The 20653-nt window shown below is 47.7% G+C and overlaps 9 protein-coding genes across 9 annotated transcripts; 4 read left to right on the top strand and 5 right to left on the bottom strand.

Moving 5' to 3' along the window:
- Positions 1-1269: 1269 nt before the first annotated feature.
- On the bottom strand, positions 1270-2647 carry BO79DRAFT_247424 (uncharacterized protein; the record flags this gene model as incomplete). The annotated part of the gene is made up of 2 exons (XM_025685646.1): positions 1800-2647; positions 1270-1742 (listed from the first exon to the last, which is right to left on the bottom strand). Exons 1-2 carry the CDS (start codon positions 2626-2628, stop codon positions 1270-1272), a joined length of 1302 nt encoding a protein of 433 aa, XP_025536507.1. The 5' UTR covers positions 2629-2647.
- A 263-nt stretch (positions 2648-2910) lies between these two features.
- Positions 2911-5485, top strand: BO79DRAFT_289724 (uncharacterized protein; the record flags this gene model as incomplete). Its single annotated transcript, XM_025688808.1, has 3 exons — positions 2911-3603; positions 3664-5121; positions 5190-5485. The coding sequence occupies 3 exons, from the start codon at positions 2911-2913 to the stop codon at positions 5406-5408; spliced, it is 2370 nt and encodes a 789-aa protein (XP_025536506.1). The 3' UTR covers positions 5409-5485.
- Positions 5486-6351: 866 nt separating this feature from the next.
- Positions 6352-7329, top strand: BO79DRAFT_247422 (arginase family protein). Its single transcript, XM_025685645.1, has one exon. The coding sequence runs from the start codon at positions 6392-6394 to the stop codon at positions 7283-7285; it is 894 nt and encodes a 297-aa protein (XP_025536505.1). The 5' UTR covers positions 6352-6391; the 3' UTR covers positions 7286-7329.
- Positions 7330-7516: 187 nt separating this feature from the next.
- BO79DRAFT_200709 (uncharacterized protein) lies at positions 7517-10175 on the bottom strand (the record flags this gene model as incomplete). The annotated part of the gene is made up of 8 exons (XM_025681515.1): positions 7517-8204; positions 8273-8450; positions 8505-8660; positions 8717-8926; positions 8988-9120; positions 9179-9888; positions 9943-10025; positions 10104-10175. The coding sequence occupies 8 exons, from the start codon at positions 10173-10175 to the stop codon at positions 7701-7703; spliced, it is 2046 nt and encodes a 681-aa protein (XP_025536504.1). The 3' UTR covers positions 7517-7700.
- A 382-nt stretch (positions 10176-10557) lies between these two features.
- BO79DRAFT_231324 (kinase-like protein) lies at positions 10558-12242 on the bottom strand (the record flags this gene model as incomplete). The annotated part of the gene is made up of 6 exons (XM_025684150.1): positions 10558-10778; positions 10867-10993; positions 11057-11395; positions 11428-11734; positions 11785-12037; positions 12083-12242. 6 exons carry the CDS (start codon positions 12240-12242, stop codon positions 10558-10560), a joined length of 1407 nt encoding a protein of 468 aa, XP_025536503.1.
- Positions 12243-13051: 809 nt separating this feature from the next.
- BO79DRAFT_272986 (amidohydrolase family protein) lies at positions 13052-14154 on the bottom strand (the record flags this gene model as incomplete). The annotated part of the gene is made up of 2 exons (XM_025687475.1): positions 13052-13986; positions 14040-14154. 2 exons carry the CDS (start codon positions 14152-14154, stop codon positions 13052-13054), a joined length of 1050 nt encoding a protein of 349 aa, XP_025536502.1.
- Positions 14155-14504: 350 nt separating this feature from the next.
- Positions 14505-16204, top strand: BO79DRAFT_155391 (cytochrome P450; the record flags this gene model as incomplete). Its single annotated transcript, XM_025678782.1, has 3 exons — positions 14505-14753; positions 14805-15995; positions 16052-16204. The coding sequence occupies 3 exons, from the start codon at positions 14505-14507 to the stop codon at positions 16202-16204; spliced, it is 1593 nt and encodes a 530-aa protein (XP_025536501.1).
- A 55-nt stretch (positions 16205-16259) lies between these two features.
- Positions 16260-17520, bottom strand: BO79DRAFT_155487 (catalytic protein; the record flags this gene model as incomplete). Its single annotated transcript, XM_025678786.1, has 4 exons — positions 16260-16814; positions 16873-16964; positions 17014-17124; positions 17184-17520. The coding sequence occupies 4 exons, from the start codon at positions 17518-17520 to the stop codon at positions 16260-16262; spliced, it is 1095 nt and encodes a 364-aa protein (XP_025536500.1).
- A 457-nt stretch (positions 17521-17977) lies between these two features.
- BO79DRAFT_155483 (uncharacterized protein) lies at positions 17978-20608 on the top strand (the record flags this gene model as incomplete). Its single annotated transcript, XM_025678785.1, has 5 exons — positions 17978-18177; positions 18251-19369; positions 19426-19818; positions 19878-20140; positions 20205-20608. The coding sequence occupies 5 exons, from the start codon at positions 17978-17980 to the stop codon at positions 20606-20608; spliced, it is 2379 nt and encodes a 792-aa protein (XP_025536499.1).
- Between the last annotated feature and the right edge of the window lie 45 nt (positions 20609-20653).

Here is a 20653-nt window from a genome sequence, read left to right as displayed (position 1 = left end):
AATTGGAGGGACCGTCGCTAGGTATATTTCTGGTGGACCTATCGAGAAGGTCGATCGGGTTGAGGTCTAAATCGGGCCGGTTTAGGGCCGCTTGTAGCTTTTAGGGGTTACCATCCGCAATCGCTAATGTCTACATAAGGAGGCGGCAAGCCTTCAAAGGATTTATCGGAAAGAATGGATGGGCGATTGAGTCATCTACCGGTATACAGAGAGCATATTGTGTGCTAGTTCCGATCTAATTTATCTTCTCACGATGACACATTAATAGTACGGCCCACTCGACGGAATATTCTGGCCCGGTTGGCAAAGATATGTCTTATGCACACAGAACGGAGATGGAGTTCGAGAAAAGCCATCAAATAACAATACGAGCTAGGCAACCTTTCTATCCATTTTAACCGACCAGCCCTACAGTCTATTCCCTCTATTCCTGGAAGCATATGTCCCGGGCTTGCTCGGAACGTCTCCAAATGGCTAAGCGCAAACCTAAGTATCCCCGCCACCAGGCCGAGTTTCTTTGTTCTCTGGCTCCTTGCACTCCCGAACTTTGCCATATTTGCGTACGGGCTTCCACCTCGCGATGGCATTCGATGACAAGCTCGGCCCGGTTGTTGCGTAACCGGGCCGAGCTTGAGTTTAACCTAGTATGTGGTTCCCAGCGGCCCGATTGTAGAAGTACTAGTATTCCGTGTACTTCTGGCATCGGGCTCATTTCGAATACGTAGACTTGGAATGACGTCTACCGACCAATAGATCAGCTTCCAGAGCTATGTGTTGAGCAGGCAGCGCTATGAAAAAAAAAGCATGGAGTAAGTCAATGTCCTGACCCGTTGAGTGACATGTAGTTGACTTCTTACTACTATAAGTTCATGACAAACCGAGAGCCTAGGTGGATTGCGAGATACTCAGTTATGTCCGTTTAGAGGGATGATCTTGACTCAAGTCAACACTAGCGCATTACAAGAGCCCAGAGGGACACTCTGAATATCATATCGACACCATCTGTTCAAGAGGTAAAATGAGGCATACAATCCCCAGAGCTCCAAGAAAGCTTTTCAGCTGCCCAGTCCGGCCTGGATAGTATAAAGTAATTTCTGAGTGGCCTAGACACCAGGTAGTGAATGACTGATCATGAGTTATGATACAAGCGCTCTATAACTAATTCGAAAGAAATGTATGCAGATGGGGCATAACAAATCAGGAACTTCAACCTAGCTTCGAAGCCCAAGACTTAAAGTCGACGTAGTCTAACCGCATCATGATGCGATATCAGTACTTTTCATGATCCCTAACCGCTCGTGTAAGCCCCGCGTGCAGTGCACTCAAGCCCAGGATTAGCCATGCTATCAAAGCCGCCAGAAATTGCGAGGTATGTCGCACTCCGTAGAGCGCCACGAGGGATGCATGCTCCTGGATTGTAGCAGTCTTAATGCTCTCTTTGGGAAGATAGACGGTTACCGGATCACCGGTCTTACAGCTGGCAGATTTTATTTCCTCCTGGTAATCAGGCTGGCTTACCGTCTCGGATTCGACAAGGGTAGAGTCGGAGCTGTTTACGGTCTGTGTGGATGCAGCCGAGCAGCTCCCAGGCAACGCCAATGTACTCGGGGTTTGATTTCCAGTCAGCTGCCGTGCGAGCACCAGCAAAGCTTCATTCGGAAGCGAGATGTTGGTCAATCCTGACTCGGGATCATTCTCTTGTGTGTCATCGGCGAAGGCGGCAGGCTTGGGGTCCGATACCTCTGTAGCTCATTCAATGAATATTTCTCCATGAGTTGCCACTCTCCAGAGAGACTTACCTGCCACTGGTTGTAGGTTCTCTTCTACCATTGTTTGATTTATATTCTTAACTAATTTTGTAAAGAGCGGATCGTCTGTTTCGGGAATGACGGGCTTGATCTTAGCTCGAGTGAGAGCTTTCTGATCCCGCGGCGGACAAAGAAGGCGTTGTAGAATTCGTTGGTGCCATCGCTGCATCTTCACCTCGATCTGCAGGTCGAGATAGAATGGAGAGGGATCATGATGAAAGGCAAGTGCAGTGTGCACAATTGAGTGATGGACGGCCTGTCGCTCCAACTCGTTCTCTTCTAGGTGCCAAACAAGCTGACGGTATCGACTGCTTGAAATATCTGAGTCGTCACCGGAGTCATTGGTAAATCGCGAACCCGTAAATTTCCACCGTGACGCATAATTTGCTTGGGACTTTCGTGAAATGCCAATGCCTTCAACACTAGCATTAGCGGCTCCTACTTTGGGAGTGGCCTCGAAGGTCTTCGACACTTGGCGTTCGCGTTTCTCTCCAGTGAGGATTTGTGGTCCAAAGAACTCAGTGATTTCGAGACTTGAAGTGTTAGTCTGCCTCCTTCGACGTTCTGTCTCACGGAAGTTCATGGTAATGGTAGCTTGTGCAAGCTTGCAGTCGGCGGGTTGATGAAATGTGAGATCCAAATACATTAGGCCTGCATCCTGCCCACGGAACTTACCCCACTGCGTCTTGGACATCAGGAAGCAGCCATCGACGCGAACTTTGCCAACTTTGACCTCTCCAAGGCTCGCACTAGAGCGTACTTGGCACACATCGACATATCTGAACGGCTTGGTTTGAGAGATGGATCGTTTGGCAGGCATTGCACCTGATGGTTCATTCCAATATTTGGGCGAAGACGATATGAGACTAGCTGGCGGGTAGGAGCGAGGAGCGCCCGGCCTGGGATATATTCTTCTTCACTCAGCATTAGTCTCCTTCTCTTTTCATCTGGCTGTGGCTGTGCTGTAGCGCTAAAATGAAGCCCTCTCATTCGTGCCACATGTACATTTGAGGGTCTTGGCAAGGCTGTAGCCTGTACCCCATAAATTTCAGCCGAAGGAGAGATGACTCGCTCACCTCATGATTCCACATCAATAGCTCTCATGACGGTCAATATTAACATAGGTCCAAGCCATCGTGCTTCAGATGAGGAAGATTTATCGGAATCAGCAGTTGAGGTGGCGCCACCGTCCCCTGCTGGAATTCACGAATATGAAGACCCGCACGAGGAATGGGCAGACCTCCCACTTCCAGATGAACCGAAGCCCAGAAATAAAACTAGTAGACTACGGAGACAAGAAAGAAGCAGGTACTGGGCAGCAGCACCGTCATATACTGGGGTTAGCAGGCAGGACGACTGTATAATTTCATCTGATGACAACGACAAAGACAATACCACGCACCTCCACCTGGATGTTGCTTTGGATCTGGAGCATGAGCTTGGATATCTAGCGCAATTAAATCGGATGGGCCACTTCAAGAAGGGAATTCGTTACTTTGAGAAACGCCTCGCCCCCCATGTCGATTTCTTCCCAGTTGTGGCCGAGTATGCAGACCTCCTCTTGGAGCAAGGGAGCCTCGGGGATTTGCATATATTTATTTCAAGTCGCTTGATGGATCCTCATGTTAGCTACTTGAAAGAGGAAAACATTTTACTGAAGACAATTAGGGCTTATGCAGAAATCTTCACTAAAGGCGCACTGATACCGGCATTGAACATGACAAAAGAAGCGCTGAACCATCTTGCGACAAGAGATCATGATTCAATGGGAAGCAGCTTATCTACTGGGCTTAAGGTGCGTTTTAAAGGCTACTTCATGTCCGTGATTCAGTATTACTCATTTTTTGCCTCCTAGATTCAATTGGTGGAGGTCTGCGTGCGCATAATTGTACACGCGGCCGAAGTCTCTGACTTTCTCGAGTCTGGACCTTTCCAATCCCTCTTGCACTGGTCAATTTCCGATGACGAGCAGCTTCTGTTGGCTGAACTTGCACAATCAACTCTGCTTGTGGGTTTCTTGAGCGAGCAATGCTCTATCGAGACTGTTCGGATAGCTCATAGCCAGTGTTTCAAGAAATCACATTCTCTTGCATCGAGAATAATTGTACAATACCCTCACTTGATCAATACACAGCCATACTTATGTTGGCTGTTATTAGAGAGCATGAGGAGCTTGTCAGCATCCCGTCAGCTCCCACAGCCGGTCAATATCAATATGACAAGCTTGCTTCCCGACAGGTGGTCTTGGAATGTTTTCGACAGGCTACACATTTTCCGACAAAGAAACTTGATTATTGCGGAAAAGACAGAACAACCAAAGGTTACCGACAGATACTTCTCCTGCAAAAGCCTCGAAACTCTCATTGAAAGTGCTCGAGATCTGGGAGGCTATCGACTAGAGCGGTCCCTGCTTGAATTAATCTTTCAATACTCGCTGGACTGGGATCAATGTCTCCAGACTGTACGGGGCCTGTCCCGATTAAATCAGGAGACGATGAATGATACTTGTGAGTATCTCAAATGCTTGATCGGAGAGTTTTTCTTCCTGGAAAATTATAGTTCTCCCGAGTGTGCGAGCCTGCGCGAAGAACTTTACGGTCGCTTTTCTGCATTCGACGGCTCCTTTCCTTTTCGCTTTGATTATGATACAGCGGTGCCCGAAAATTCGGATATTGTTTTCTTTGATAACCCTTTCTTGAAATATATGGAAAGGAAAGTACAGTGTCTTCTTTTGAGCGACATAGGGAAAGGTATAGAAGCTGAATTATTGAGGTTGAAGCTGTCCCATATGGTAGATCACCATCTGCCAAGCAAGTTTCAGTCCAAGCTGGATTCCACAGACACGTATTCGGCTTATATAGATCATGCAGCATCAGCGCAGGTTCCCAGATCCGCACGATACCGGTCTTCTGACCGAGCCACGAGATCAGCAGGAAATGAAACCTATGATGCGACTCCGGAATCGTCGGGTTTGCGACAGGAAGGGCCCCGCCGAATGCCACGACTAAACTTACAAGATATTCAAAGCAAGAAGGACGCAGCCGAAGACATCAGATTGTCATTAGATAAGTTGATCCAGCAAGGTCGAAATTCAGAAAGAGCCAAAGCAACGGTGAAACTCGTCGATGGAGAGGAGGCCGTGAAGCAGGAGCGACGGAGACTTCAGGAAGAAATAACCAGAGTCAGAAGAGTTCTCCTGAATGCAGAGGAAATGGCAAGGGTGGCCGAGAAAACCTCAACACCGCTACTGACTCTCATCGATCCAGTGGGCAGAGAATATTTACTGCCATATAACCAGTGCCGTTCCTTCGAGGTTAGTCGCACAGTTCCAGGGGTAGTATTTTCAAAGACAAAGGACATATTCTGACATAGTACCTATAGGTCATGGAGAAACTAATCAAGAAAATCTTCCGGTCCGATGAGATTCTTGCACGTCCCATTGCCAGAGGGGATTATAAATTCACCAGTATCGACGGCGATCCAATCAGGCGCGATGGTTGGGACTCGGCCATTCAGCCTGGGAGGACGATCATGATTCATATCGTGCTTGATTTAGAAAAAGAAGGCCCAAACCCAGAAACTCGAGAAAGCAAGCACTAAACCTGACCAGTCAGTGGAAGCGGAAAAGTCAACTGCTCAGGTGGATGTTATTAAATTCGAAGATCTCGGAAACCAAGAAGCTCAGGATCCTAGAGTCGATGACATATCAGATAGCTCGGCTTGAGAGTATTCTAGTGGAGGGAAACTGAAGATGGTTGCCCGCATTTTCAGGGTCAGTGCAGCAGCAGTAAAGTGAGCAGCGGGAAAAAGATAGCGAATCTGTTTTGTATGACGCGAATCCAAGGACATGATTGCGATGATATTGCCACAATTGTACTACGTTTGTGATGTTTGTCAATGTTAAATATACCCGTGACAACCTATTTAAGGCTGATTTATATAGAGCTAACAATTTAGGATAGTAACCAAGATTAGAAAGCGCTCGATATAGATTTTATGACATTTTACACTTTGTGTTATAGTTCACGTACATGCTGATATGCCGTGATAAACTATATTTCCTATTTCATCAGTGCATTGATGTTATAGTACTATGCTATTATAGCCATCCCTGCATTCGGTCGCTGAAGAAAAAAGTCAGGCAGGGAACGATGTGATTCGCCTGGATAATGCCCATCCGTGTGGGCAGGTACCCGGGAACACGTAATTTTAATATACGCAGATCTTACCATACCATAAGAATACTAGACATCCCTCAATGACTTCGGAAAATATCAAATTATAGTTAAGTTTAGGAGATGCTTCAGGTTTCAAGATTTGGGGACGAGAAATCCCCTCATAGTATACGATAATTCATTGAAAGTAGGATAACTGTTCGTATCTCCTTGTATCTATAATGCAGCTGAAAATTAGTATCAAACCATTACATCTTCGATACGAAATAACCCCCCACTTGCATGTAGCAGCAACTTGCACTAGTATATAGGGCTACAGCTCCCCAATCGATCATAATCAAGGGCTCAAACTTCCTTTTCCTCTCTGTGGAGAAGTCTTCAGTCCAAACCTCAATTGCCATCTCCATCATGCCCGCCAGCGCCATCACCATCATCTTCTCACCCTACCACGTCGGCATCCGCGACCACCGAGTCGGCAACGGACCCCACCGCATCCGCCAACACGGCATCATCCAGGCCCTTGAAGATCTAAACCTGAAAGTCAATTTCATTGAACTCGACCGCGTCGACGAGTTTGAAGGCGAGATCGGCCGTAGCTTCGAGCTCCTCCGACGCACGTCTACGGCCGTCACTCAAGCCGTTGAAAACAACACCTTCCCCATTATCCTCTCAGGCAACTGCATGGCAAGCGCAGCGGTAGCCTGCGGATTGAACACCAACAATCTAAAATTCATCTACTTCGATGCTCACGACGATCTCGATTCACCTGATGTCAACGAGAACGGCTATCTCGACGCGATGGGGCTTTCCATGCTCCGTGGCGAGAGCTGGAAGACTCTTATGAGGACGGTTCCTGGATTTAAACCTTTCACGTATGATGGCAACTTTCTGTACTGTGGACTACGGGATCAGAGTGATGTTCAGCGCCAGCGGGTGATTGATGCAGGGATGAGTGCTATATGGGGCGATAGCGACCGTAAGGTCGACTTTGTGGGTGAGTTGCGCAGGGAGTTGGAGTTCAAGTCGTATGATCCGGCTTTGGTGCATTTAGATTTGGATGTGTTGGATGAGACTTATGGGAAGGTTAATGATTACCCTTCCCCGGGGGGGTTGTTTGAGTGGGACTTGTTGGGTTGTATGGATTTGGTGCCTACGAGGAGCACACCCAGGTCTCTTACTGTCTGTTCTTTTGATCCTGACGTGGGAGATGGGGATAGAATTGCAAGGATTGCTGTTCGCGCGGTGACTGCGTTTGTTCGGTCTTTGTTGGATACAGGGGTGATAGTGAGACAGGATTTATAAGGGTATGGGTAGAGTTATGATTTGGAGGGAAAGAAGATTATAACAAATAGGGATTACTTTAATTAGTGTGGAGCTGCGAGACCGATGAAGGGAATCCAGGAAGAAATTGAAATATAAAGGCAATCAAGATTTATTTGAAGCTTCCGCTGGGGTGGCAAACCTTAACCAATCAAAGTCTGATATTGCCTCCTTTCATCCAGTTATGAGCACAGGAATACGCTTTGCGCAGACGGCATTATATATCAGAAAGACAATCACATGTACAATACACGCAGCAAGAAAACTGTGGATAAAGTAATGCGATCTTCAAAACAACACATCATTTTCAAACAAGTTTCGAGACGCATGCCACCCAATGCTCTCTTCTCCTGATTCATAATTTTCAAAAATAAACCAAAGAGGCCTCCTTGCAATGTCATAGATCGAATCCATGCTCCCAGTTGGTATCGGGAAAAGGACCCGACAAGAATGCATCATCACCTGCGGATAGAGAATCGTGGGTATTGAACAACTCCTGATCCAGCTGCAAGCTCCCCCCAAGTAAAGAGCTATTGTCTTCTGCAGCCTGAAATGCTAAGGGTAAGTCTAGTGGGTCCTGCAGCCATGCATCAAAGCCACCTGCAATCTCCGAATCATGATTTTGGCGTTCGTCTTGATACACAAGAGAGGATTCAACAGGCGACTGGTCCCTGTTCTTCGGAATATCATGGACCCTCCATTTCCGTGAAACCAGGCCAAGTGCCCGTACTGAACGCCTTGCCCATCCCCAGGCGATGCTCATTTGCTCCAAGTAATGAAGCGTCTCCAGGAAAAGCTGTCTAGATTTATCCCTCATTTGACGGTCTTTGGAGGTCATGTTGAAAAGATGGATGAATGCAGCGGTACGGGCAGGATCAACGACGGATATCGATACTTTTCTCTGTTAGTCAAGAGAGTTAGTACAAGATACGGTATGTGAGTATAAGCGATGAGTGGTGTGGTCATCACCAAGGTAAAGAACTTAGCGTAAGCCCTAAACAGAACTGTTACTTTTTCTGCGGCTTTTATGCATGTTTCCAAGCTTGCAGAGGCGGATTCATTAATGGAGCGACGGGAAGGGCCGTTATCGCTGGGTATAACGATGAAAGGTCGATGGAGCAGAATAACCAAGGTGTAAAAGTGCATGCTGAAAGAGAGTCAACAGGTTTTGACAGATTCTAGCATAGGTCATGGCACGTACTGGAAACAATACATATGCGGCGGCAAGGGTCTTGAAGAAGTTGGTGGCAGCCGAAGAACACTTGGCAAGTTGTTATAGAAAGCAGTTAATGCTATATCAGTCTTCGTCATTATGCTCTTCTTTTCGGTCAAGGAAACAAAATATTCAGGGGTATAACTATAGGCGAAAATAAGCAACTTAAATGAAGTAACCAAAAGATGGTCGTAACTTACATGTCATCTAGTGGACGAGCTGCTAATCGCAAAAGTTGACATGTATTGATGAAAGTAGTGATAGAGTACGATAGATATGAATGGCTAATTGAGGATGTCGAGTGTCCATTCCATTGGCCATATTCAACATCAGCTAAATTGGATGGAAAATCGACCTGAATATCGCGCTCAATAATGATACTTGGTCGACCAATGCCGACAGTAAATAATCTTGTCGGTTAGTATGCAGCGAAAAGGTTTTTAATCACAGATAAGTGAACTGCACGCTTACTTTTCAATCATGTAACAACCCCACCATGCGATTGACCGCAGCTCAGCTTCGTCAGGAGTCATGGATCCCGAAGAAACCCACAAATGTGGGTTTATATGTAGCCCTAGGTTATACGCCATTCGAATGGCGATCCCTGTGCGGGTAGTGAGCTATCACTTAAAGAGGCTATCAAGATTTTATTGGAAAGGTACACATACCGAGGTAAATCCAACCAGATGGTTCATTGTCCTTGGCCATTTCAAACAGAGATAGATGTGCGGCGGCCACAACTGTTGAAACTCGTGGGGCCTTGATTTCTTCGAACAGGAGAGCCTGTGCCTTTTGGGAGAAACCGTCACCTGCAGTACTCGAATCATTAGGGACAGTGCGGACTTTAGGATTATCAGAGTATCTCGCTGCCAAGGCTAGCATGGAGTGAAGAAGCAACGGGGTACAGTATCCATCATCCAATCGAGCTTCCAGACTCCTGAGAAACTCTTTTTGATAAACCAAATACTGCCAAGGATTCTGCCAATTCCAGTAAATATCGAGCAGTTCTTCTCGGATTTCGGGATCTACATCAATTGGCTGTAATGGCTGGTTTGGGTTTTGGCGAAAGGTAAAGGGATTTGCTCCCTGTCGTTCCATAAAGCTGAGATTGCTGCGCGAGCCAAAGTACCGCAGCTGGTCGCCTTCTCCAATGCTTAGGCCCCCAAGGACATCGGTGATATCATCAATAGGGTCTAGGGATTGAGACTGAGCCCCAGAAATATCTTTATTTCCCACTTTGCCATCCTGACTCTGCAACTGGTGCGTTGTTTTGCTAATTATATCTCTTTCTTGGGGCTGATACTTTGCTAATTGCGACTCCAAGAATTCTATACGAGCATTCAGAGCTTGTATGTGCTGCTTGGTTGGTGGCCTCATTCGTGTCAACGACCGACTAACAAGCAATGCGACCGATTAACATGCTTACTTGCGTTTCTCCTTATCATATTTATACTCGCAGTTTTCCGCGTAGCTCAAGCATCCAGCACAAGATGGTTTGGCACCATCACACTAACTCGATATCGGAACGTTAAGGCTCATAACTTTGGTACCATTCGACGATAATGAAGTGCCAACGAGTCCGCTTACCTTGATTCGTTTCCTTCGGCAAACTTCACAAGCGACAGAAACCCTTTTACGGTATGTTTGTGGTTGGGGCATGATGATGATCTTCTAAAAAATGTATGTAACGAAAAGTGATGGTTAGTAATGTGCTAGCCAGTATCGGTAGCAAGCGGGCGCGACGGAATCTCTTTTTTCCTGACCAACGCGGTGCTCATCTTTATCTGGCTGTGGGATACCCGCTTTCCATCAGCAACCGTGGGTTTTCCTATTACCATGCAGAGTATGATATCCTACATAAACTGAATATTTTTATAGTTTGCAAACTGAGCATAGATCATTGAACAAGATGCCGCAATATTTTCTCCGTCAGCCCACAATAAATCGGAGTTAGTAGTATCATGTCAGATTGATTGTAGTGGTCAGAGCGTTGAAATAAGATATTCATTTTCAATGAGTAGACACACACTATCTCCAACTCCTACCCAAATCGAGCCCCCAACTTATTGATCTCCTTTATCATGATCGGCTGCATTAGAAAATCATCATACACAAGCTCTTCTGCTGTCGGACGTTCTTCCGGAAGCCATCGAAATATCCTGCGCAAGAAGTTTAGAAAAAGAACCTTGTCCTCCCCAGAAAAATGCAGCTCTCTGAGCCCAAAAGTCTGCTCTGGTATACATAGAGAGCCTTTCCAATTGCCTAAGTCTACTGTTATCAAGCACATCCATGATAGTTCATCAATAAGAAGACATACCTTCTGCGTCCCAGAATCTTTCGCATTGGTTACTCCTCATTAGGAATTCTGGCGGTGGAGGGCCCATTAGAGATACCATCTCAGCCAGATGTTGCTCATCGCTGAGAGTTCCGTTTTCTTTGGCAAAGAAAAGATGATGGCCCTCTGCAAGATCCCAAACCTTTTCTATACATCAGCTAGGGCTGCTTACTCCGGTTTTCTTAGTGTCATATATAGCACATACCATGTTGCCAATTGACCAAATATCAACCTTGTAATCCCATTCCATTCCTAAGATGACTTCTGGCGCGCGATAAATCCCCGGCATAATATCACCATAGTACTTTTCTTTTCCGAATCTAGCTTCACCTAGATCGGAGACCACAGGAAGACCTGAACAGACAGGCATGGGGCGGGAGTAGTGAATATTCCGATCGCTCAGAACCTTTCGGGCAATCGGCCCTTTTAATTCATCTTCCTCCATCTTGGATAATATAGAGCTATCTCTCACTCCTTGAAGTATATTGTTCGGTGAAATATCTGCAATCATCAGCTCACGTTGTCTACAGTTATCATCCAGCCGCTTATTATTGTGGCCTTACCGGTATGGGTAACACCGCTCTCATGCATAGAAGACAATGCTGCTAATATAAGCTGGGTGCTTCTTTGGATGAGGTCCTTCGAGAACCTTTGATCGGGAAGCAAATCTTGAAACTCAGTGAAACTCATTCCAAGAGGCTGGTATATCAGGCAGACAAACAATCTCCCTTCTGGTCCAACAACATCAAAGGAGTCAAGGACCATGCGGAGCATCCTTTTTCTGCCTTCACTAACGGATTGCTCCAAATGTTTCGAGATAGCAATTTCTCGATCAGAGCTTTCACCCTTTGCACACATTTTGAAGGTATAGTGATTCCCCTCCCTATAACCAATTAAAAACATGATTATGCACTCATTTCAGGAATACGTTACCGAAGATCCCGGCAAAGCCAAACAGTAGAGGAAGTGCCATATCCCAGCTTTGAAACCACTTGGTATCTGGAACCGAAAACTTCGCCAATGAAAACGGGATAGTAATTCTCCGGTTTATATAATGGTAAGGTCTCTTCCTCAATCTTATCTAGGGGATCTAAGGTTACATAGCCCGAAGTAGGGAACTGTCTTGGAGGAAGCCCTTGTGAAGTCACTGTTCTCATGAGAGAAAAAGGGAAACGAGGGATACGAACTTGTGACGCATGACTCAAGCATGGCAATAAATTCCTGAGAATACAACGCAGTTTCAACATAATTGGGGGGTTGAGGTTCATGATTGCAGAACGAGATGGGTTGTCTCTCTCTTGACTTCGAAGATAGGGGGCGGCGCGACTGCTGCAGCATTCCGTCTTTGTTTGCCCCCAACCCAGCATCAGCTGCAGCAGGGCGGTAAGCATGTTTACTTATGCAAGGCATCCGGACAAGCTACTATAGATAGTCACTCTGTTTCTATAGTTATTAATGCTCCCGAGGCATCCTTAGTCTTCCCAAGTCTCTATAAGCTTAAATTTCCCTTAGTGTCCGAAGTGCAACACCAATAATGAAGGTTTCTTATACACACTATGATCTGATAATTCATGTTATATGTGCGGAATCAATCTCAGCTCAAACAGTAGTCGGCCTAGCGACGAAGCATACTTATCGTTTTGCCACCTTGAGTAATAGCTTTAATGAATCGTCAAACTTCTTTGATATCTTACCACTAACACGACTAGAACGAGCCAATCCAGAAGATGCGTCACCACATTTTGCACCAAATCCGAAGCATCCCTTCCGAGGATCTTTGGGAGGTGGGTTCAGATTCGTCTTCATGAATTTTATGCGCATAATGATTTGTTGGGACATATGTCTCTCCGTCGCGTGGCTGACTAGACGCGATATATCGTTGTTGGTCTAGTGCGTCGTCATGTTACTAAGTGGTTTTGTTGTAGTCCAAATTTACCGGTGACACCTTCATCTATGGTTGACCTCAATAACACGGACTACAACTATCAGACCCCTCATGAACGCAAGGGGTTTATACCTGTCTATGTTCTTCGCCTATGGGAAGGAAACCGAAATGTTCAGAATGTAACAACTGGATGCACCAGTTGCTGAGACTATTCGCATGATGCACAATGGCCATGGCTAAGACCCTCTGCGTTTGTACGACGACAATAGCCAATACAGCAAGAGCAAAATATCTAACCATTAATTAAGCCATCAACTACATAGCCGGGCCAGTCCTATTCGCCAAACGCGGGAAGAGTTTCCAGGCATTCTTGAAATTGATCATGTCCCGCAACTCCTGACTCATCTGATAGTTCTCCAGCTCCTCCAAAAACGCTGGGTATGCAGTGATTGGCGCATATGGGAAATCGCTTCCATACAAGATGTGGTCGTGTGGAACCATCTTCAGCAGCATGTCCAGAACCTGCGGCGACGAACTCAACGCCAGGTCAAAGTAAAAGCTGCGAAAAGCTTCCATCGCCTTGTCATGAGTTGTTCCTATGCGGTATGAGACTGCAACATCTGGTGCCTTCTTCATTGGTGTCGTGACCCGGGAGATGAGATACGGCAAGGCCCCGCCTGCGTGCGACAGGATGACTTTACAGTTTGGGTACTTTAGTCTGGTGCCACTGGTAATCATGTCCATTGCTGTGCGAGTCGTCTCGTGAGGATAGTCGATAGCCGGTTGGGGTAGCTTCGGGTTGACTGGATGAATATCGACAGGGTGGGTGGGATGGATGAAGACGACACAGCCTCGTCTGTTGAGTTCAGCCCAGATGGGTTCAACGTCCTTGTGACCGAGATAGGTGTTGGAAGGACCATAGCGCGTGAACAGAGTGACACCGTCAGCATGCAGGGTGTCTAGTCCATAAGCAATTTCTGCGAGCGCGTCCTCGGTATCAAGTATATCGGGCAGAGATACGAAAAAAGCGAAGTGGTCGGGGTCTTTGTCCCGCAGGTCTGCCGCATATTCATTCATTCTCCGGGCCAGTTGAGCGCGTGATTGACGCTCTGGGGCAATGCATGCACCTGGAGCTGTCACTGAAAGCACCGCAGTCTTCACACCGACTCGCTTCATCAGCAGTTTGGATGCTATAGCGTTCCAGCTGGGAGTGGGCCAGCCACTGGGGTCGCCCCCTTGTTCTTCCACAGCTATAATCAGATTAGCTGAGAGGTACCACGAACTCCGAACAAGTGACCATTACCCTGTGCATAGAAAGGTGGAACGAAATGATGATGGGTATCAATCTTGTTCACTGGCGGCATATGGCTCCATCCAACGGCTTTGTCCCGGAGCCAGTCGCGAACGTGCTCACCCATGATGCCACAGAGGCTAGGCTGAAACAAAAATATGGTCAGAGTGAATATGATCAGAGTCAAAGTAGAAGACATCGGGGGCAATCGTTCCACGTAACAATTTGCACCCCCGCTACTTTAATAAAGGACCCATGTGGGAACCGGGACGGACCCGGAGGCGCGTCATCACAACGGGTTCTTTCCGAATTTCATCATAACAGTGCCGGATCTTCCGTAGCAGAAGCAAAATTGTCGCCAGGATAAAGATAGACGAAGCAGCAAAAATCGTCATTGATATTCGAAGTGGATGAGTCTTTCATAAATCCAGGACTTCGATTTCCCTCCATTGTGTTGATCAACCTACGCACGGCACCATGAGCAATTCAATCCATGCCCAGATCTCCGGGCTTGCCAAAGAAAATCCACTCTCGGCAACCCTCGTGACTATAGCAGCTTTTCTAGCAACAATATTCCTCGTCGTTCGAGAGATTTTTACTCCGGTTGGGAAACGCAGGCCTCCCCATGGCAAGAGATGGAAGCTCCCTCCTGGCCCTAAAGGAATACCGATATTCGGAAGCCTGTTAGACGTTCGCAAGATTCGCAATGACGAAGATCACATAATAGTATGTAGAATCACTGATGATTATTATTTACAGAAAACTGATTGAACATAGAACAATGAACTCGCGCAATATGGCGAGATGACTACTCTGCACCTCGGATCAAAAACGTGGATTTTGCTCAATAGCAAGCGCGTGGTCTCGGAAATTATCGCAAAACGCGGTACGCTCACAAACGGCCGAAGCCCTATGCCCATTGCCAGTGGCATTGTTAGCCGAAACGGGCGCTCTCTTCTGCTTCCTCCCTCAGGATGGACCGAGAAGCGACGAGTAATGCACTCGCTGCTCAGTGGCACAGCGCTAAAGCAGTATGCATCATGGCAGGAACTGGAAAGTACCCAACTGCTTGCTGAATATCTGTTCCAACCGGAGAGATGGTACCGTCATCACTATCGGTATGCAAACTCCGTAGTTCACCGCATTGCGCTCGGGGAGCGGCTGGTCAAATCAGGTAAAGAGCTTGAGGACCTACAGAATGTTGTTACCTATTTCGTGGGCAGCATCGGATCCAGCCTGATAGACTGGTTTCCCGAACTTGATCGTCTCCCTCGCGTTTTGCAGCCATGGAGGAAGCACTGGGAGAAGCTCGGCGATTGGAACGAGGAGGTCTACAAATCATGGTGGATTCCAGTTAGAGAGAAGGTAGAGCAAGGAACAGCGCCTCCATCATGGGTTCGCGACGTTCTTTTGCACCCGGACACCAAGTTTACTGGGGACGATCAGGAAGCCATGTATGTTGCGCTGCAGCTTCTGGAGGCTGGATCCGATACGACCCGAGAAGTATTGAACATTTTCGTTATGGCAGCTCTTTGCTATCCGAAGGTTTTCCAAAAGGCCAGGGAAGAGGTCGACCGATTGTGTTGTAATGATGGGAGTCTCCGTCTGCCAGGGATCGACGACCTTGAAAATATGCCCTACATTTGCGCCTTGATCAAGGAACTCCTGCGGTGGAGACCCATCTTCGTTCTGACCCCTGATCATGTGCTTACCTCGGATATGGAGTTTGAGGGCTACCACTTTCCGGCAGGGGTTGGCTTCGTAATCAACGAGGTTCCAGTATGCAACGAATGCGAGGACCCAGAGGAAGTCAAGCCTGAGCGGTGGCTGGATGGACATGAAACTGACGCTGCACATGGTCTGTGGCAGTTTGGCGGAGGCCGCCGGATCTGCGTTGGTTACAGGCTGGCTTTCAGAGGACTGTTCATCAATGTGGCACGCCTAGTATTCTGTTATGATTATGCAGCAGTAAGTTATCTACAAAGTATTGACGAGGAAGCAATAGTAATTCTGACATTTGGCAGGCGGGACCCTATAACCCAAAACGACTCAATCACCACAAAACCGATGAACCGTTTCCGGTAAAGGTAACCCCAAGAAGCGAGGACCATGTTAAATTGATTATGCGTGAAGGAGAATCACAGCAGGTTCTGGAAGACGCCAAACGTCGAGTATAGAAACCTAAAGCGCAAAGAGATAGATGAAAATGCATGAAAACGTATGATGGCCACTTCAATCCTTTAAGCAAGCTATAACAAAGTCTTTGATAGCTTTTGTAGTTGCACTAGGCGGCCTTCTAGCTCCGAAGTCCATAAGCGGTCCGTCGTGGGTTTCATTACTCATGTGCAAGGCCACGTTTCCCTTACATTTTGTCTTCAAGACCTTGCCCAACAGTCGAATATGATCGCTGAACACCTCTTCGCAGCCGCCGGTCACAAGAATATGATCCACAGCCGTGAAATTGTCCCACCAGCTATCCGGAACATCCAGCGCCATTCCCCAGCCATATCCAGCAGATATCTCCTCGTGCCACGGAGAATCATCGACAAGATAACGTCCCCATTCGTCTACATTTTTGCGAGTAAGAACATCGGCACTGAGCCACCTTTGGTAGGAAGGTGTACTGAAGTCGAACGATGCTAGTGGCGACACGAGGAAGCATCCTTTCACAGGGCTCTGTAGGTGAACGACATTCTTTGCTTCCTCATCGGCTTGATAGTGATAGTGGAGATGCGCCATGAGGGAAAGCGACAGGTGGCCTCCAGCAGAGTCTCCTCCGAAGACGATCTGTGCGAGCTCAGATTAGCTCTTTGGTCCAAGAAGACCGACCTGCAAGACAACCTACATCAGAAGGTCTGTACCCGGAAATAAGTAGACGCTGTAATGCGTAAATTGCCTGTTTCATCTGTCTGGGATATTTGCTGGTCGGTATCAAGTCTAGATTGTCAGCACGTACGTTACATCACTTTTGATATTCATCACGGACCATATTCCAGAATGCACACACTCATATCCACCCCGGCGTTGACTGCTTCGGTTCGTACATATGACATCCAGTCCAAGTGCGCTTCAGAAAGTGGCATCACATATCCGCCACCTAGTCAACAGTCAGAAATCATGTGTAGAGAGGGCGGCGTTGGGAATAGAATAGCATACCGTGGAAGAAAAGAAGTACCTTCTTTGATACACTAGGCCCTATCCAAAGCAGACGAGTGGCATTGTCCGCTGCTAAGACATCCACCGCACGGCTTACCCCATGAGACAGAACCCATGCTTCATATGTCTCTAGCGTAGATGGTAGGACTGCCTGCAACTGATCTGGGGGTGTGTTGGTCATGAGGGCACCAACAAACCCATTCCACATGGAAGAGCCTAATGGTAACCTTTTCAGGCACGCACGAACAACAGCGGCCGGAATTCTTATAGCGGCCCGTGGCAGGACACAAAACACGAGGGTAAAAAAGAAGCGTACTTTTGCCAGATTGCGTGTCATTTTTACTTAGATTTTTTATCTACCACGGTAAATATTTGAGTTTGAACATGTGCAAGAGTAGCAGAGAAAAGGTATTTTCTACGCGTTCGGGGGTTTCATATAACCCTATCATAGCCCACCCAACTCTGCTAGAACATACGAGAGATTCAGAAGCTATCCATTCTAGCAAGCGCATGTCTGGAACGGACCCGAAAAACCAGCGGAATGCTGCCGTGCCTAGGAAGTGACGATCTTAGCTACCGTAACTGCTATTGGCCTCCGCAAAGCCCCCACCCACATATGGCACCGGAACACTCCCCGCTGGATGAACAAGTCACTACTCTTCACGTCCCCGAGTTGGAACTTGTAACTCAATGATTGTGTCTTCCTAAAAACCCGGAGCGCCGGACTGTGGTTTTGTTCATAAGGCCTTCCCAGTACCTGCTCCACAGCACCGGGTGTCCCCCGTGTTCACAAAATGCCCCCGAAAGCATCGGGTGACCCAAAGCGACGGAATGGTGCACGCCGCAAGGTTGCCCTGGCCTGCGACTCGTGTAGAGAAAAGAAGGTTCGCTGCGACGGGAACAAGCCCATCTGTGGGCCATGCAAGAGGCGATGTTATCGGATAGACCAGTGTCTCTACAACCCGGATAACGCCCGGACGGCCAGCCGAGACGAGTAAGTTTGATGAGGAGTTCATCCAACAACCGGGAACACGAGCATAATGCATGAAGGGACTAACGCAACGCAGATACTTCCAGACCCTTCATCTCCGAATTAGAGAACTCGAAAATGCCTGTTTGACGGCCGGGGTATCCATCGACAGTTCACTGGGCTTTTGGGCTCAACGGGAACCTCATAGCGAGCTCAACAGAGGCGATGAAATACCAGTGGAGACGGGCAGCATTCCCATCGCTGTCCCCACCTCATTTGGGGAACCCGATGAGCGGGTCCCTACCTCTACAGGTTTCGGGGATGGCATACCTCCGGAGCAACCGGTGCTAGCTGCACGCAGTGAAAGCGAAAACAGCCGGTCCAGACGGGTAGTGGAACAGGCTACAGAGTGCTCACCAAATATAGGATCCTATGAGTCGCCGTTGTTCGACGATGGGGAAGCCCACGTCACGGGCATGGGGCAGATCACAGCTCCGGATGCTGAAAGTAGGAGGCAGTCCTCCCGATTCCAATTTTATGGTAGTTCGTCCACTGCTTCGCTCATGAGGTTTGCCTGGCAGTCAATGCCTTCACGGCCAGCAAATGCTTCTAGTGCCGAACTTGCATCTAGCACATTGCAGGATACTTTCACCGAGTATCGGTTCGACGACTTTGCCCTCCCACCGCGCACGCTGGCAGACCACCTCGTCCGATGCTTTTTCGATCATGTATATACCCTATATCCGTTCTTTCACCGCCCCGCGTTTGAAGCAGCCTATCGAAATCTCTGGCGTGCTGAAGATGAGGCTAAGATACCTCTCACAGACTTGAGAATTGGACTGGGTTCCGGCGCGGAGTCCGGCCCTAGATCAATAGTCTTTCATGCTGCCTTGAATTCCATTTTTGCTCTAGGCTGTCAATTTGCAGACATCGAAGACGTCGAATCTGTTGCGCATTGCTTTTTTCTCAGGTCCAAACGCTTCATCGGACTTGACTTTCTTGATATTAATACCCTTGGGGTAGTTCAGACTCTATTGATAACAGCGCTATTTCTGCAGAGCTCCCCCTATCCAAGCAGATGCTGGCATTCGGTTGGTGTTGCTTGCCGGGTTGCTCTAGGATTGGGACTCCATGAGTCGGATATTCTCGCTAGCTTATCGCCCTTGGAATCCGATATTCGACGCAGAACGTGGCACGGCTGTGTGATGATGGATGTGTAAGCCCGGCTACTATGAGCGGTCCTATATTATATCGTGCTGATCCATACTACAGCACTCTTAGCATGACGCATGGCCGACCTACCATGACCACCCATCTAACTCCTCTCCCCCCACCAGAAAATTTGGAGATGTCTCGACAAAGTCCGCCGGGAGAGCCGTCACTGCTGTCATATTATATCGAGGCTATCAAGCTCTACAACATCCTAGACAGGATCCTATCCGATGTATATTACGCTTGGTGTGGTCGGACACGCCAGGATAGACCACAGGCGTCGACGAAGAGCCTGGGAGGCTTGGACACAATCCTTGAAGTTGAAAAAGAATTGACGTTGTTCGAGGCTAATTTACCTTCATGCCTTAAGTGGGATCCGGACACGCCGGAACTCAATTCAGATGGAAGACTGAACCAGCCAATTGCCCACCAAAAAAACGTTCTCCATGCGAGGTGCGCTTCTTGTAAGTCATATCATTATATATGTAGCTATTACTCACCTACATCCATAGATACTTGCATCTTCACCTGCTCCTCCACCGTCCGATGTTTACTCAGCTCTACTCGGAAAGAGTACGCAAGCGCGATTCTGTAGGTGGAAATGGCGTTAGAGAAGAATGGACAGCCCACAGTTCGGCAACCAGGAGCGCTCTGTACTTGTATACGGCTAATAAATCTGCCACTGCCTGCGTAATGGCAGCCATTGACCTGACGCACCTAGTCCATGAGACATACCACACAAACGCTACCGATGCATGGTGGTACAATGGGTTCTGTATGCCGCTCTCTCTTTCCAATTGCCATCTACGTTCCCATCTGTACTGATATCCCGAGCTTAGATGTGTCAACAGCCGCCATAGTTCTCCTCATGTCCTTCTCCTCCCCATCAATGCTAGACCCGTCTACTATGGATAAAGCCAGGGTTGCCTGGAGAGAAGCTACGGGTGTTCTGGAGTCGATGGCCACAGTTAGACGCTCAGCGAACAACACGCTTCAGTTCCTCAAAGCTTTGTATCGGCAAGCAGTTCCCGCAGATGTGCTACAAACAGCCAGTCAGACTACTGGTACTGCTTCTCTACATTCAGATAACATGGCTCAACCTCACACCCCGTTTGATCACCCGGATCACGACTTAACTCAAGCTCCATTCTTTAATTGGGAGGAATATGTGGGAAGTATGGGACAAAGTCTGGATGATTTGGGATTCTTGACGAGGCTTGACTTTCCTGAAACTTTGCCTTGACACTGAAGGGCTTCCGTTAGCTTCCGTTAGCTTCCGTTAAGTGAT

Source organism: Aspergillus costaricaensis, assembly GCF_003184835.1.
Source record: "Aspergillus costaricaensis CBS 115574 unplaced genomic scaffold BO79scaffold_30, whole genome shotgun sequence".
Lineage (NCBI taxonomy): Eukaryota > Fungi > Ascomycota > Eurotiomycetes > Eurotiales > Aspergillaceae > Aspergillus > Aspergillus costaricensis.
Note: the sequence above shows the minus strand (reverse complement) of the source record. Positions and strands in the feature narration are given on the sequence as shown.